The 16,999-nt window shown below is 29.1% G+C and overlaps 1 protein-coding gene across 1 annotated transcript in view; it reads right to left on the reverse strand.

Annotated features, from left to right (window-relative positions):
• Window positions 1-15,221: 15,221 nt before the first annotated feature.
• LOC105964321 (actin-related protein 7) overlaps window positions 15,222-16,999 on the reverse strand; it is a 4,314-nt gene continuing 2,536 nt past the window's right edge. Inside the window, exons 4-6 of the mRNA XM_088820374.1 lie at window positions 16,684-16,928; window positions 15,975-16,158; window positions 15,222-15,478 (exon numbers count right to left, since the gene is read on the reverse strand). Of these exons, the coding sequence (XP_088676500.1) occupies window positions 15,339-15,478; window positions 15,975-16,158; window positions 16,684-16,928 (569 nt within the window). The 3' untranslated portion in view covers window positions 15,222-15,338. The remainder of the gene's footprint in view (window positions 15,479-15,974; window positions 16,159-16,683; window positions 16,929-16,999) is intronic.

Below are 16,999 nucleotides of genomic sequence, written 5' to 3' on the forward strand. Positions count from 1 at the left end.
TCTTGATTTGCAAATTGTTATTCTAATTTGGTATTGTTGGCCTTTGTTGGTGATAATTACCAAAAAGCAAGTTCTCTAGATGAAGCCATATAGTGTTATCTTTAAAAGGGAGTTCTGAATCATGCTGATTTAATTCTATATTTAGATCAACATTATTTGGCTGAAAATCTCCTTTTTTTTGTTGTAATAAATATAATGACCAAATTATATTCAAGCCAGGTTGTGTTGCTACAACTTTTCGTTTTGCATATTCAGATTCCCCGAGTGTTTGCGAATACAACTTTGCCTTTTGTTACTCTTGAAATAAAGCTTTTTAAGCCATAGTTTGTACTAAACATTTTTTTTCCCTTCAATCAAATTTATAAAGACATTTTTTATATTTTATAAAAGTGAGAGTTTGCTTTGCAAACACATCAATTTGTAAATTAACACAATGAAATTGATTAGTTATGACATTTGCATACACATTTTTACACTTTATAAAATTCCATTTAATCGTGAATAATTGGAATTTAGTAATCAAGATTCAAGACGTGGTAAGCAATTGTTCATTCTGTTCAATACATAATACGTACTTCAAATGCGAAACACTAGATTATTCCAACATGGTCAAAATGACCATTAAATGGAACTTCCATTGTTAATCACCAACAAGCAAAGCATGTACATAATGGAACTTCCATTGCTGCTAAGAAGGTGTTGAGGTACACATAATAATTATTATAAATCTTAATATAAGGTTAACAACAACATAAGTATTTTTGATAAAATGTAATTTTTGGTTAAAAATCTTGTTATATTAAAATATTAATTTAATATCTAGAGAATAAATTACTAATTAGTTCTCAATGTTTCTAGATTCAAAGATATGAAGAATCAAATCTATATTATATATAAAACTAAGATACACAATCAAAGTTTTCTAATTGAGGAGATTGAGTCCACATTTTATTATTAATTTCAAAATAACCCCACTTACCATAATCACCATATTATTATGTAATTGATTTCACATAATTAATTTTTAAATTTTATCTCTCCTACATGTCAAAATAGTGTCTTTTTATTGGTTATTTAGTTTCCTTTTTTAATCCATTTTTTCATAATAAATACGTTAATTCTTTTTTTGGGTTCATTAAATTTTATACACAATATTATATTAATTGCAAAAAAATCCAAATTATCATAATCATCTATATTATTAATTAATTAATTTGACATTATTGATTTTAAAATTTTATCTCTCCTACATGTCAAAATAATGTCTTTTTATTGGTTCATGAGTTTTTTTTTTTTATAAACAATATTTTGATTTAAAAAATGTAGGACTTAATTGCAATTTTTATAATTTCACAATTGAGTAAATTTTATGCACAATATTATATTAATTGCAAAAATAACCCACTTACAAGAATCACCCATATTATTAATGAAATAATTTCACATTTTTTGTTTCAAATTTTATCTCTCCTACATGTCAAAATAGTGTATTTTTATTGGTTAATGAGTTTCTTTTTTTATAAACAATAAATATATCTATATAATATCTATATAATATATAAAGACAAGGTACACAATTGATGTTTTCACATCTCCAATTTTGACCCCACATTTATTTTTTTATTTTCAATTTACTTTACTTACCTTATATATTTATATTCCACAAGTTTGACAATTTGAATATAAATACATATACCACGTTTTTTTAGGAGAGATTTTAGGAGATATTTCAATTGAGTTTAATTGTCTTTTATAGTAGGATTTCCACATTTAATCCATTAATGTAAATAGACTAATATTTTGTGTTCACAATTATTGTAATTTTCCTATTCCACACGTTTTTAATTGATATATTAAACCGGTTTCAATTTTGCATTCACATTTTTTATTTTTTCTAAATTGCATGATTTTTGCTTAATTTACGGTAACAGTAAAAAATTCGGTTTCAAAGATTAATTCATTAATATCACAATCAAACCTTTTAAATGACATGTTGATATTATTGTTTCATTAATAACTTTTTTCCTTACTCCTAATATATTGATATACGTTTTTTTATAAATACATATTGGATTTATTATCTAATCATTAAACATTGTTTTAAATTTTGTGGGATTTATATCTACTTACAAATAAATAATTGATATAATCTATGATATAGCAATCACCATATCACAAAATTGATTAAGCTTGCACTTTTAAGTAGTCCGTGTTTTTTTTTTTCAATTTTTTTTATTATTTGTTTTGGATATTAGTTCAATATTATAATAATTACCAACATACTAACTATACATTAATGACATTAATTTGTATATGGTAACGAAATCATATCATATAACAAAGAATTAAGGTAATTGTTTGATTACAATCAAGTTATTTCAGGAAATTATAGATTTTATTCAATTAAGCAATGAAATCCGATCAATTTGGAAGTGAATGATTTGACTCACTATAAATATCATGTGTAATTAATTGTAACAAACCCACAAAATCTTGACTATCCACGTATCTATATAATCTCAAATACCCACTCATGAGATCTCATTCATTATTTGCATCAACATTTGCTGAAATTCATCTGCACCGAGAAGATTCATCTGCACCGAGAAGGTTTGTATTAAATACTTTGTTGAACTTGCATTTTTTGTTGTTTTATATAATGGTATATATGAGTTCTTGATCTTTTCCTTACTCTTTGTCCATGTAGTTTCCGTCGGATTAGCTTCGTATGTGAGAATTGTGCTTTAATTTGTACTTCTCAACAGTACCTCTCTATCAACACATTCTCTTATGGATTCAACCAACAAAACTCCGACATCACCGAACACATCTCACCTGTTTGATGTTCCCATAGGTAATTGAAAAGGTCCAAATAACTTTTCAAACCATTTTATTTTTTGTCAATTTCTTACCGTGTTATATGATATTGTATTTCAATATACTTTTTTCTTCTTTTTTGTATGTCTTTAGAATGTTCATCGCAACCAGTTGACAAGAATGTTCCAAAACCTAAGAGAAAGATCTATATTTCTGGTAACTTTTGACAATAAGTAACTTATCTCTTCATATTTTACAATATATATTGTACGTTTTAATATGTTTGTTACTGATCCACTATAATAAATAGTTTTATACAATCAAATTTTTTACAAATAATTATGTAATAATACTTATTAATTGCATTCAGGTAGCGCTAATGCTAAGAGATCATCAATAATAAGGAGACCAGTTGCTTTTGATAATAATGTGTTATCACAAAATATGTCACAAAGTAAGAATTGTATTATTTATTATATATCCAATGATTTTATTGTATAACTATTCATATAATTTCAACTTTTACCGGTGTACAGTTCTCAACAATTCGTACGTGTTGACTGCTCATCAATACTCCATGAAAGAGAATCAACACCCAGGAGAACGGAATACACACGAAGTGACCAATGGTGTGTATACTATACGGATACTTACCAATATAGTTTGGTATATTGACTAATTGTTATTGTGCATTGTCAAGTAATGTTTTATATATTATTATCCTACTTTAGATCAGATTGCTAACATAAAAGGAAAAAAAATCATGGACGAGTCCATAAAATCTCAAGAAGCTTCATTTTATGGAATGAGTGGTGTTCGTATGCCATCGGGTCGCGTTCTTACAGACATAACGAATGGTTAGTTATTGAACTCGTATAAATTGAAACCCTCATAGCTTAAGAAATCGATATGTGACATATCTATGTGACATCCACCTCATATCTCATGTGGCATTTTTTATTCCATTATAATCACAATACTAATATACACACATTAATTAATTATTTAATGCAATTACCGATAATAGATGCATATTAATTAAGACTTACCAACTTAATATAAGATATTATTATTTTGTGTATTAATTTGATTTATATCTTTTCCATATTTCATAATATCTTATATAAGAGTGTGAATTAATATCAATTACAATATATATAATTTCTATAATTATAGAAACGATGTTAATTTATTTCTAGATATCATTAGTTATATATATATATATATATATATATATATATATATATATATATATATATATATATATATATATATATATATATATATATATATATATGCGTGTGTGTGGGTGATTTAGCAAAATTGAAGCATATCATTAATTATATTGGTTTCGGGTTTTCCTTATTTAAACATGTAGTTTAATTTATTTTAAAATTCAAATTCAAAAATTCAATCTTGAAAATCTTTGTTTTAATGTTAATTAATTATTTCCGTTTTTTACATATTATTTACATTTTTATCGCATAAATACAACTATAAAATCTCATACCACAAAATTCATCACCACCAAAAAAAATCCAGTTAGAGAGAGAGAGAGAGAGAGAGAGAGAGAGAGAGAGAGAGCAGGAGGGAGTATTTTTTTATTCTTGGTTTCTCTTTTTAGTTTTTCTGTTTTTTTTCTTCTGATAATTATATTGAAATTGATAATTCGGTGTACATTTTTTTTCTCGACAAAATATATCATTATGATTTATTTGTTTCGATGCACATGATAATTATTTGCTCCAAATTAACTTTGCATTATATTATTTGTTATTTTTACATACGTATATATCTCTAACATTTTTGTTATGATCTTTAGATATGGACGTTGTTAAGTCATGTATTTTACGCGACTGATATCGGATATGGAAAAATTCTATGAATTTGCAAAAAGTGCGACTACATCTTGAAAGTTCAAAAATCAAAGGTTATATTCATATTTTGTTTTGTTATATTTTCTATAACTAATGTATAATTAATAATATGTTGTTAATTGATCAATTTCCGTGTAGAACATATCCAAGCAATTTGGAGATGTTGCTGGATACATTGGCAAAAAAAAAAAGATTTCTTTGAGATTTATTCGTGGAAGAATCACTCAATTTTTGTTTATCCCAACAAAAACGTCATTGAAGTGCATTGTGCAAGTCAAGAAGAAGATTTACTCCTTAAATATTTTTTTTTGTTTCATTTAAATTTTTTGTTAGAATTTTCTTTTGATGAAATTTGTTTAATGTTGGGAGTTTAATAGTGTTAGGACATTCTAATTTGTAATTTATTTTATGTTTTAATCTTGCTCTTGATTATTATAATTAAATTGATAATTTTTGTCTATTGTTTTATGAAATATGTCGTGCTCAAATTTAAAGCTGAAGAAAATTATTGATATATATATATATATGTACATACGTACATTAAAAAATAGTAGTATATTTCTACGTTACAAAATTTTGTAAAATGAGATTCTTTTAAAATCAATACATACTATTTTTTAAGAATTTATTTTTGACTCACACACACACTAAATTAAAAAAAAAAAACTTCATACATATTTATTGCTAAAAATTTTAATATAAAATTTAGGAAATATATTAGTCAACATTCATAGAAACGAGATTGATTTAAAATCATTACATAATAAATTCTTTTCCGGTAGATAAATATTATTACAATGCCATATTGCCCTTTTTTTTGTTTTTTCTTTATAATAATTTGACTTTTTGCTGTTATAATATAGATATTAACAAGATATAGTAATTAGCAATTTCCAATATTTTCGCTATTTTATAACTGTTTTTATATCGAATGTTTGCTATTATATAATAATGTGACTTATTTTCTATATAATACAATAATTATACTATTCACTATTTGCCATTGAATGTATAAAATGTGTATCACCACTTATAATGATGCAAACTAGAATAATGACATACTTCTTGATCATAAGGTATTTCATGAAGGCTAATAAATTGGTATTAATGCAAATTATCGTTATACTAATATGTTACATAATTCATAGAAATTTTGATAGCAATTGTCATAAAAAACAAAGATTTTGTTTACATTATTATGGTAATATTTATATTTATTTTGAATCACAACAAAAAATATGTTTAGTAAAATATAAGTAGTTTTTTTAATCCTTATTTTTTTATCCATTTTTTTAATCCTTATAAAAGTTTGTCAAATTTTAATAGTATTTCGAACTATACATTCTAATAGCATCACCGGTTTACATATATCTTACTTTGTTAAACAATGGAAATGAATTAAACAAGTAAATGTAAACTTTGTTAAGATTTTGTTTTAAATGATTTGTTATGGGTTAAAAGATTGGGTTTTTTGTTTCAATATAGTTGAATAAATTTTTATATTTGCAGTCATATATAACAATTTTTTTAATTGTATATGTTTTTGTAGATATGATCAAGACGGACAGCTTATATATTGGCAATCAAATGTTTACTACCCAAAAATATGTGTACTTTCGGTTATGTTTACAATTCCGTTTCAATTTTTTGTGTACCAATTTCATACCATTTGTCTTCTTTTTAATTTTTTTTCTTTCTCATATTTTAGTTTGTGTACAATCAGCGATACATGCGAAGCAATTTATTTATTATTTTTTTCGATATGAAAAAACCCCATTATTTATTTGTGGCAAATTTATTTATATGCCAAATTCCTTTGTTTTGAATATTTTTCGTTTCATATTTCATGGTGTTGATTTGGTTGATCAAACAATAATTATTCAAAATATTGTTGTTGGTTTGATAATGATATTGGTATTGGTATTGATACTGGTATTGGTATTAGTATTAATATTAATATTATTATTAATATTAGTATGAGTATTATGAGTATGAGTATGAGTATTAGTATAAGTATGAGTATGAGTATTAGTATAAGTATGAGTATGAGTATAAGTATAAGTATTATTATTAGTATGATTGGGATTAGTATTAAGATTATGATCAAAATTAATATTAATATCATGATTAAGATTGGAATTGTGATTAGTATTAATATTAGTATTAGTATTATAATTAGGTTAGTATTACCATTAGTATTCCTATTAGTATTTGTATTAGTATTATGATCAGGATTATGAATAGAGTCGTCATTACAATTAGTATTAGGATTAGAATTAATATTAATATGAGTTATAATATTAGTAATGGTATGAGCAATAGTAATATTGTAATGGTAATAATATTAGTATAAGTATTACTATTAAGTATTAGAATTATTATCAATATTAGGATTAATATTAGTATCAGTATCAGTATTAGTATTAGTTTTAGTATTAATATTAGTATTATATTGATATTAGTATAAATAATAGTATAATTAGTATTGGTATTAATATTTTTAGTATTAGTACAAATATTTGTGTTAGTGTTAGTGCTAATTAGTGTTAGTATTGGTAGTAGTAGTATAATTAATATTTGTATATGATTAGAATTAAGTTTTAATATTATACTTAACACTAGCATTAGGATTAGAATTACGGTTTTGATAATAATAAGGATTTGCATTAGGATTAAGATTATGATTAACATTAGTATTATCATTAGCATTAGTATATTACGATTAATATGAAAATTAGGATTAGTAGTAGGATTACGATTAATATTAGAATACTAACATAAATATATTATGATTAACATTAGCATATTAGGATAATCATTAGTATATTAGGATTAATACTGGAATTAGGATTAGTATTAGTAATAGAATTATAATTAGGATTAAAATTAGAATTCATATTAGTATTAGTATTCCTATATGGATTAAGATTAGTATTAGGATTAAGATTATGATTAGTATTAGAATTAGAATTAGCAACAACATTAGTATTACGATTAGGATTAATATTAGCATTAGTATTTGAATTATGATTAGAATTAGAATTAACATTAAAATTAGGATTAGTATTAGAATTAATATATTAGTATTAGCATTAACATTATCATTAGCATTAACATATTTAGATTAGCATCAACATTAGGATTATGCTTATGATTAGCATAAGCATTAGCAGTAAAATTGGAATTACAATCAACATTAGTATATTAGCGGCTTAATTCCACTTTGCACCCTTGAAATTGAGCCTTTTGGCACTTTACACCCTTGAAAAACAATAATAGCACTTTGCACTCTCAAAACACAATAAATTATTCACAATGCACCCTGAACTGAATAATGAAGGAAATTTTTTTTATTGTTTTTTTTAATGAGGGATGCAAAATAATACATAAATTATTATTTTCTTCAACCTCCAACCTAATTTCGAGCGCAGAAAATGCGGGAAAAAAAACACCTGATCATTGGAAAAAACTATATTTTCTTACAAAATAAACTAAAATAAAATTTTATCACTAAATTATTCGATTGATGGATTTTTTTATTGTAACTGGTGGGAATATGAAGTAAAAATATTTGGAAAAAAATATGATTTTCCGATAACTTGATAACGGAATAGATGAAGGATTCTTTTTTTTTTTTTTGTAAAATATTTTATTGGGATAAAAAATATAATTATTAAATAAGTTGATGAGATGTATTTTTATTTATGCACTTTATAGTTTCAAAATGATTGATGAATAAAAAAAATTATTTGACATTTGTCATCCTAAAAACTACCACTAAAAATATTAAATTACATTTATTAGCTTTAAACATTCATTTGGGATGCATTATGCATGATTTATTATGTTTCGAGGGTGCAAAGTACTATTCATTTATTTCGAGGGTGCAATGCAAAGTGCCAAAATGGCATATTTCAAGGGTGCAAAGTGCCAAAATGGCATATTTCAAGGGTGCAAAGTGGGATTAAGCCGCATATTAGCATTAGCATATTAAAATTAGAATTAGAATTAGAATTAGCATTATCATATAAGTATTAATATTAGTATTAGTATTAATGTTAGCATTAGGATTAACATTAGCATTAGGTACATTAGGATTTTACTATTAGTATGAATATTAGTATTATGATTAGCATTATGACTAGAATTAGTAGAATTAGTATTAATATTAGCATCATAATTAGAATTAGGATTCGGATTAGCATTAGCATTAACATTAGCATAATATAATTAGTATTAAGATTAGCGTTAGCATTAGCATATGTGTATTTTTAGGATAAGAACTATGATTAGTATTATTATTATGAATGAAATTAGCATTAAAATTAAGATTAGCATTACGATTAGGACTATAATTATGATTAGGATTAAGATTATGATTATAATTATGATTAGAATTAATATTAGGATTGTAATTTTGGTTATGATTAGCATTAGCATTAGTGTTAGGGTTAGAATTACCATTAGCATTAGAAGTAGAAGTAGAATTAGCATTAATATATTAGCATTAGCGTATTAGGATTAATGTTAATAATAGCATATTAGGATTGACATTAGTATTAATGTATTTGGATTAGGATTAGCATTAACACTAGCATTAGGATTATGATTAAGATTATAATTGATATTGACAATGGTATTAGCATTAACATTAGCATATTAGGATTATCAGTAGCATTAGTATTACTAATAGTAATAGTATTATTATCAGATTAGTATTAATATTTGTAAAGGTAAATGTAATAGTAATGGTAATGGTAATGATATTAGTTTTGGTATTGCTATTTTTTTTGCTATTGGTTTTAGTATTAGTACATTAGTATTGGCATTAGTACATTAATATTAGAATTAACGTATTAACATGAGTAGTAGTATTAATATTAGTATTAGTATAGTATTAATTTTAGTGTTAGTATTAGTATTAGTATTAGTATTAGTATTAGTATGAGGAATATGATTAAGATTAATACTAATAAAACAATTGGTATTGATATTTGTATTGGTATTAGTATTGGTTTTGGTATTGATATTTGTATTGATATTGGTTTTAGTATCAGTACATTAGTATTGGCATTAGTACATTAATATTAGCATTAAAGTATTAAGTATTAGTAGTAGCATTAGTATTAGTATTAGTATTAGTATTAGTATTAGTATTAGTATAAGTAGTTATAATAGTATTAGTATTAGTATTAATATTAATATTAGTATTAGTATGATGATTATGACTAAGACTAATACTAATAAAACAATTTTGAAATTGAAATTTTTGATGACATGCTTATCCGTGATTCTGCAGATCCATTTTTTGATCTTATAGAGTTTGTTTACCTGGATATGGTGAGCAACCTGTTCAATCCTGAGTACTTTGAGGCCATAACAATTATTGCATCGGCTAATGAAAGTGTCGGTTTTGTGAATGATCATTTTTTGTCGCTCATAACTGGAGAAGAGAAGGTTTATTTGAATTCCGATAGTGTGTACAATGAGGAGTTAATATCATAGATCCGAGTTCCTCAACACCATATCGTGCTCCAGAATTCCACCTAGGTTGCATTGAAAAGATGTATTCCCGTTATGCTCATCAAAAATATTGATCAGGCTAGAGGATCGTGCAGTGGAACTAGGCTTCAGGTTATTAATATAGGAAAACACGTTCTCAAATGCATGACACTACCCGATAAACATGTTGACCATATAGTGTACGTTCATTGCTCAAATGACATTGGTACCGTCCAACTCTACATCGCCTATTAAATTTTAGCAATGTCAGTCTTCGGTGATGGTTTCCTTTGCAATAACAATCAATAAAACTCTTTCCCATGTAGTATTGCACTTGCTCAGACATGTTTTCAGTCATGGACAACTCTATGTCGCACTCTCGAGAGTTAATAGTTGAAGTGGCATAAGGATTTTGATCACGTCGGAATCTAGCGATACAACCAACTACAAATAATGTGGTACAAGGATGTTTTTCGGCATATATGAAGGTAACTATATAATTTTTTTTTACAATTTTACATAATGACCTTTATTTTGTATAACTTATATGTTTTGGCATTCCTCATTTGTAGGTTAATTTGCATTGTACTAGAAACTTGCTACGGGCTCCACTCAATATTTTTGTCAAGGTAATTTATTGTAGAAATTTTATGTCATTAAATATTTATATTTGTATTATTTTGGTAACGTTTTACTTATTTTGTATAATCATTGTACAAAATAGCAGGTCAATTGCATTGTATTGGATTCGTTACATGCGTTTAGGGATATTGTAGCTGAGACACGCTCAAATAAGCTTCAACGAATCAGTGAGCTCCATCCTCTTTACTTGCCTCTACAGTATCCTCTTTTATTTCCTTACAGGGAAGATGATTATCGAGAGGATATCTGTTTGAGAGAATCTTCGCTTGCTGATAATAGAAAATGGAGGAAGGTAAGCATGCGAGAGTTCTTTGCATATCTAATCCAGAAACGGCGTTGATAACATTTGTTACTTTTGCATTTCAAGAAGTTATTTCAGCAGTTCTGTGTTGATGGATTTTCGATGGTAGAGTCACACAGGTTGAATATCATAAGGTTCAATCAAGATCAACTTAGGGTTGACATGTACAAGGGTATCGAAGAAAATATTTTTAAAGGAGACACTGAGGGTAAATCAGTTGGACAACGCATTATAATTCCATGGTCGTTCACCGCAGGTCCAAGGTATATGTTTAACAACTTCGTTGATGCTCTTCAAATATGTAACTGGATTGGATCTACAACCCTCTTCATTGTCATCACATGCAATCCTCAATGGCCAGAAATACAAAGGGTGTTGAAAGATACAAATCTCAGGCCGGAGGATCGGCCAGACATTCTTTGTCGTGTGTTCAAGATGAAGCTCAATAGTATGATGACAGAAATCAAGAAAGGTTGTATATTCAGACGTATTACAACATGTAAGTATTTAATTAGATCTCAGTTTATAATTATACATTTACTTCATTCATATAAATTAAAAAAAATTGCTCATGTGTGAGTTTAACTATTTATTGCTTCCTTAACTAAATTAATGCATATTTTTTTAATACCATATGTTTATATTTTCTATGCAGATGTATGCTTAATTGAATTTCAGAAACGAGGTCTACCGCATGCACATATTTTATTGTGGTTTCATAATAACGATAAGACCAATAACCCAGAAGAAATTGATAGGATCATATGTGCTGAAAATCCTGACAAAGTAAACGACCGAAAGATGTACCAGTTGGTGGAGAAGTATATGATACATGGACCGTGCGGTCAGGCGAATTTGAAATCTCCCTGTATGAAGGATCGAGTTTGCACGAAGCGATTTCCAAAGCCATTTGTGCAGCGCACTGAATCAGATGCAGATGGTTTTACTGTGTACAGGAGAATGGAAGATGGCAGAACAGTTACGAAGAAGAAGACTACTCTTGACAATGGGTTTGTAGTCCCGTACAATCGTATATTGTTGAGTAAATACCGATCTCACATTAATATCGAGTCATGCAACCAGAACAAATCAATCAAATACATGTTCAAATGCGTAAACAAGGGGCATGGCCGAGTTACGGCGGCATTTTTTGAAACACGCAATACAGATAGCGGTGCTGAGATTTGTGATGAGATAAAGATGTACTACGACTGCAGATATCTTTCGGCATGTGAGGCAATGTGGAGGTTTGCGAACTTGAGTTAAAAGAGGATTCTCAAACTTGGGCGCCAAGGAAAAAAAGATTTTCTATTGGTAGGCTTGCGAATGTTCCCCCTGGAAAAGGAAAAGACTAATACCTTAGATTGCTACTTAACATTCAGAGAGGATATACGTGCTACGAGGACATTAGAAAAGTTTTTGACACCGTCTACCCTACGTTCAGGGATGCATGTTATGTGTTGGGTTTATTAGATAACGACAAAGAATACATATATTCAATAATAGAAGTGAATACTTGGGCACCGAGGGATTATATAAGAAGGTTATTTGTACTTATGCTTCTTTCCAATAGCTTAAGTCGTCCCGAACATGTTTGACAAAGTTGTTGGTTGGATTTGGCTGAGGGTATTGCTTACAAACAACAAAGTCTTCATATCCAGATATGGCAAATTGTATAACACATTATTCAATTAGATTTTAAATATTACTCATCTTTTTAATATTGTCGTCTCTCACCGAAATAGAAAAAATATTGCAAAGCAATGGTAAAAGCTTGCGAAATTACGCGCCCATGCCAGTTCCAATCGAATTCTCAGCGGATGACACAGTAAACATATTGGTGTTAGATGAACTGGATTACGACCGGTTTGAAATGGGTAGGGAACTTCAACGGTGTCTTGCTTGAATTACATACGTGCAAACAAAGATTTATGATGTAGTCATGGATGTTGTATCCAATGACCGTGGTGGAATGTTCTTTCTATATGGCCATGGTGAAACGGGAAAGACTTTTCTATGGTAAACTCTTTCGGCTGCAGTTCGTTCCAAGGGAGAGATTGTAATTAACGTTGCATCGAGTGGTATAGCATCATTATTGCTCCCCGGTGGTAGAACAGCTCATTCTCGATTCGGACTACCCATAAATGTACACGAGAGTTCCACCTGTAGCATATTGCAAAAAAGTCCACAGGCGGAGTTGTTCATAAGGGCAAAGCTTATTATATGGGACGAGGCTCCTATGATGCATAGATACTGTTTTGAAGCGCTTGACAAGACAATGAAGTCAATATTACAGGTTGACAAACTCTTTGGTGGTAAGGTGGTTGTTCTTAGAAGAGATTTTAGGCAGATTTTACCAGTTGTGCTCAAAGCATCAAGGCAGGACATAGTACATGCTACGATAAACTCCTCTCCGCTGTGGAATTTCTGTCGTGTCATGAAGTTGACTAAGAACATGAGATTGCAGTCATGCTCTTCTCCATCTAACGTGGATGAGGTAAAATAATTTGGAGACTGGATACTGAAGGTTGGTAGTGAGGATGTTGGGGAACAAAATCATGGTGAAGCTTCGATAGTGATTCCCGATGACATGTTGATTGGTGATTCAGAAGATCTATTCAGAGACCTACTGGAATTCGTTTACCCGGATTGTTGAGTACATGTATGATTCAGATTATTTTCAAGGGAGAGCAATTCTTGCACCAACTAATTAATGCGTCGAGTTTGTGAACGATCACTTAATGTCTCTCCTTCTAGGAGAGGAGAAGGTGTACCTGAGCTCAGATAGTATGTTTAGGGACGAGCAAACAATGGAGGATAATGCAGAAATTTATTCGACTGAATTCCTCAACACAATAAGATGCTCCGGACTTCGTTCTCATGCGTTGAAGTTCAAGATTGGTGCACCCGTTATGCTAATAAGAAACATCGATCAAGCTAAAGGATTGTGTAACGGGACCAAACTTCAAATTATTAGAACTGGCATTCACGTTCTGAGTTGCAAAATTCTTTCCGGAAAAAATATCGGTGACATGATGTTCATTCCTCGGATGACTTTAATACCATCTACCGGACTGCCAATTAAATTTCAGAAAAGACAGTTTCCGTTGATTGTTTCTTTTGCAATGACAATCAATAAAAGCCAAGTTTCAAACTCTTTCGCATGTTGGTTTGTATCTTCCTAAGCATGTCTTCAGCCACGATCAACTATATGTTGCACTGTCCAGAGTTACGAGCAGAGGTGGCATTAAAATATTCATCAAGTTGGATTCGGGTGAACTCACCAATGTTACTAGAAATGTCGTGTACAAGGAAGTATTTCATCGAATTTGAAGGTAGATAATATTTTCATATTTACCAATTATTCATGTAACATGTCTTTTTTTTAACAACTTATTCTTTGGCAGGTGTTTCTTCTCTATATAATTTCCCCCGTGCGATGTTATTTTCAGTCATGTCCCTAGGATGCTCATTGCAAATTTTATTATCTTTAAGATTTAATTTTGACGATATACTAATATTTAATATTATTCTTATGATGTAACTATGAAGAACATGATGCTTCAATATTGTTGGTCGCGTTTTGTATTTAAATTCAATGAGCGTAATAATTTATATATGCGTAAATTTATTTTTCAGACATGTATTTCCAGTTGAAAATATGCCACCCCGTGCATCGCACGGGTGAATACTAGTAATTCTTTGTACCCAAATACAACCTAATAAAACATTCCAACATAAAAAATTATTGATAACTACACTAATGTGTTTGTCACAATCCATTTTGTATAATGATCAAACACTAAATATAAGGCTCAACCACAACACTTTCAACATGATCAAAATTTATAATACATTCCATCAAATAAACATCTTCACAAACCAACATCAACATGAATGTTTGTTTGTGAATGTGTATAATGATGATATGTCCAATGCACTTCACCCGATATAGCAACTATGTAAACAATAAATTGACCACAGATAATGATAAATGACTATTGGTACAACAAGAAAAGTCTCAAAGCCAGCTCATTGTTTTTCTTTTTTATACATATGTCCAGTAAAATTAAGTTCGAAAGTAGTTGTACTAATTCGATGATAATTTAGCTGCTGCATATATAGGCCTAGTGCACAACAACACGCAAGTTTGATGGTTAACTCAAAAGCATTTGCGGTGAACGATAGAAGGTCCAGTTTCATCGTAATCGGCTTTTGTTGAGATTCAAAGGGAATTCAAAACAAAGCAGAAAGAAACCACAATGAAAAGCTAACCATATAAGAGATAGTTTATATTGGATAAGATTACCTTCACATTTCTGAAACCTAGCTTCAAAACCTATAACAGCAATTCGTAAATTATGGCGAATATCAAATTCCTAGTAAAAGCATATTTTCTCCATATATTTTAGCAGCAAAACAGATCTGTCCATCATATCTTCTTAAATAAATTACACTGAAGTTATCACATACTATATATGATCTCTCATGTATGGAAGTGATAGGGCAGCTATAGGGGCTGTATAGCAATGAGATGCTAGAATCAACAAAAAGGGTCCTTACTGGGAACACAGAGCAAAAGATTAATTAAAAATATTCAATCCAGGAATTATTTACCGACTATCAGAACATGCAATATCAACATCAACAGCTTTTATTGCTATGGAGATGTGATTACAATGTGTCGCGTTTAGAACAAAGGTATGATCACTGAAGATCTTTAATCTTTAACAGGATTTATCACTGTAAATTCAAAATTTCTGTTGAGTTCTCTTATAAACATATTCTAAAAGGTATTTGTTCTGTTCACTTATGAGACATTCATAAAACCTTACCAGTCATAGAAGCAGTTCCTCCACAAAGTATAGTATTTTCCAACAGCTGTCGATGATTCTCGGTTGACACAGTTGAAATACAACGAACAAGCTGCTCAACTATTCCATGTGCCTCTAAACCTAAAATTGATGGTTGAAATAAGGCCTCACCAACCGTATACCTCTCTCTTCCAATTTTTATCACCTGAAATGGAGAACACAAAAATCTCAGCGTAAACAATTTAGAAAATATCCAAGTATTAGAAAACAAGCAAAATATTTTAGCTACATATTGAAATATTGCTAGGAAGTTGATGCCTAGAAACTTTTAACTCTAAACCTAAGAAAGAGGCACCAAGACGTGCTTTTCAGTTCTGGAGAACCCAAAAGTGGACACAATTTCTTCTCCAAGCACACTAAGCTGCTATGCAGAAACTAAACTCACTAAAAATATCGGTCTTACTTGCCTCCACATAGATATACATACATAATCTATAGAATATACAAGACTATCATTTGAAATTGAGAAAAAAAAAAAAAAATTAAGCCAGAATGCATGATGGATATCAAGCATCAATTCAATGCATACAGCTTACATGCATTGTGAAAAAACTACCGCGTTTTCAGACATCCTAAAGTGAAAATGCATCTACAAAGTCAAAATTAGTTGATAATCTCTGCCTGTGATTTAAAACCTCAGTAAAACATCAAGTGAGAAACATAGATTAACCTGTCCATCAGGCAGTGTGTGCAGCTCCTCAGGGCATGCCTTCTGCATCTTTTCATAAGCCGCATCATCCTCAGCAGAGCATGCATATCGCTCCTTCAACTTTTCAACGTCGGAGATGCTTAAGTTGACAAGCGGATTGGATTTATGGAGTTCCTTAGCAAATAAGTTTGTCAAATCCAAACCCCCTACTTCAAATCTTCTTGAAGATATATGCTGCACAGCACCTTCAATTACTGATGCAATATCTGAAAATGAGAAAAATATTTTTTAGTCAAAATTGCTCTCTGTAGCTCCTTTAAAACAGAATAAACCTACA

Source organism: Erythranthe guttata, chromosome 7 (assembly GCF_056151865.1).
Source record: "Erythranthe guttata isolate IM_541 chromosome 7, IM_541, whole genome shotgun sequence".
NCBI lineage: Eukaryota > Viridiplantae > Streptophyta > Magnoliopsida > Lamiales > Phrymaceae > Erythranthe > Erythranthe guttata.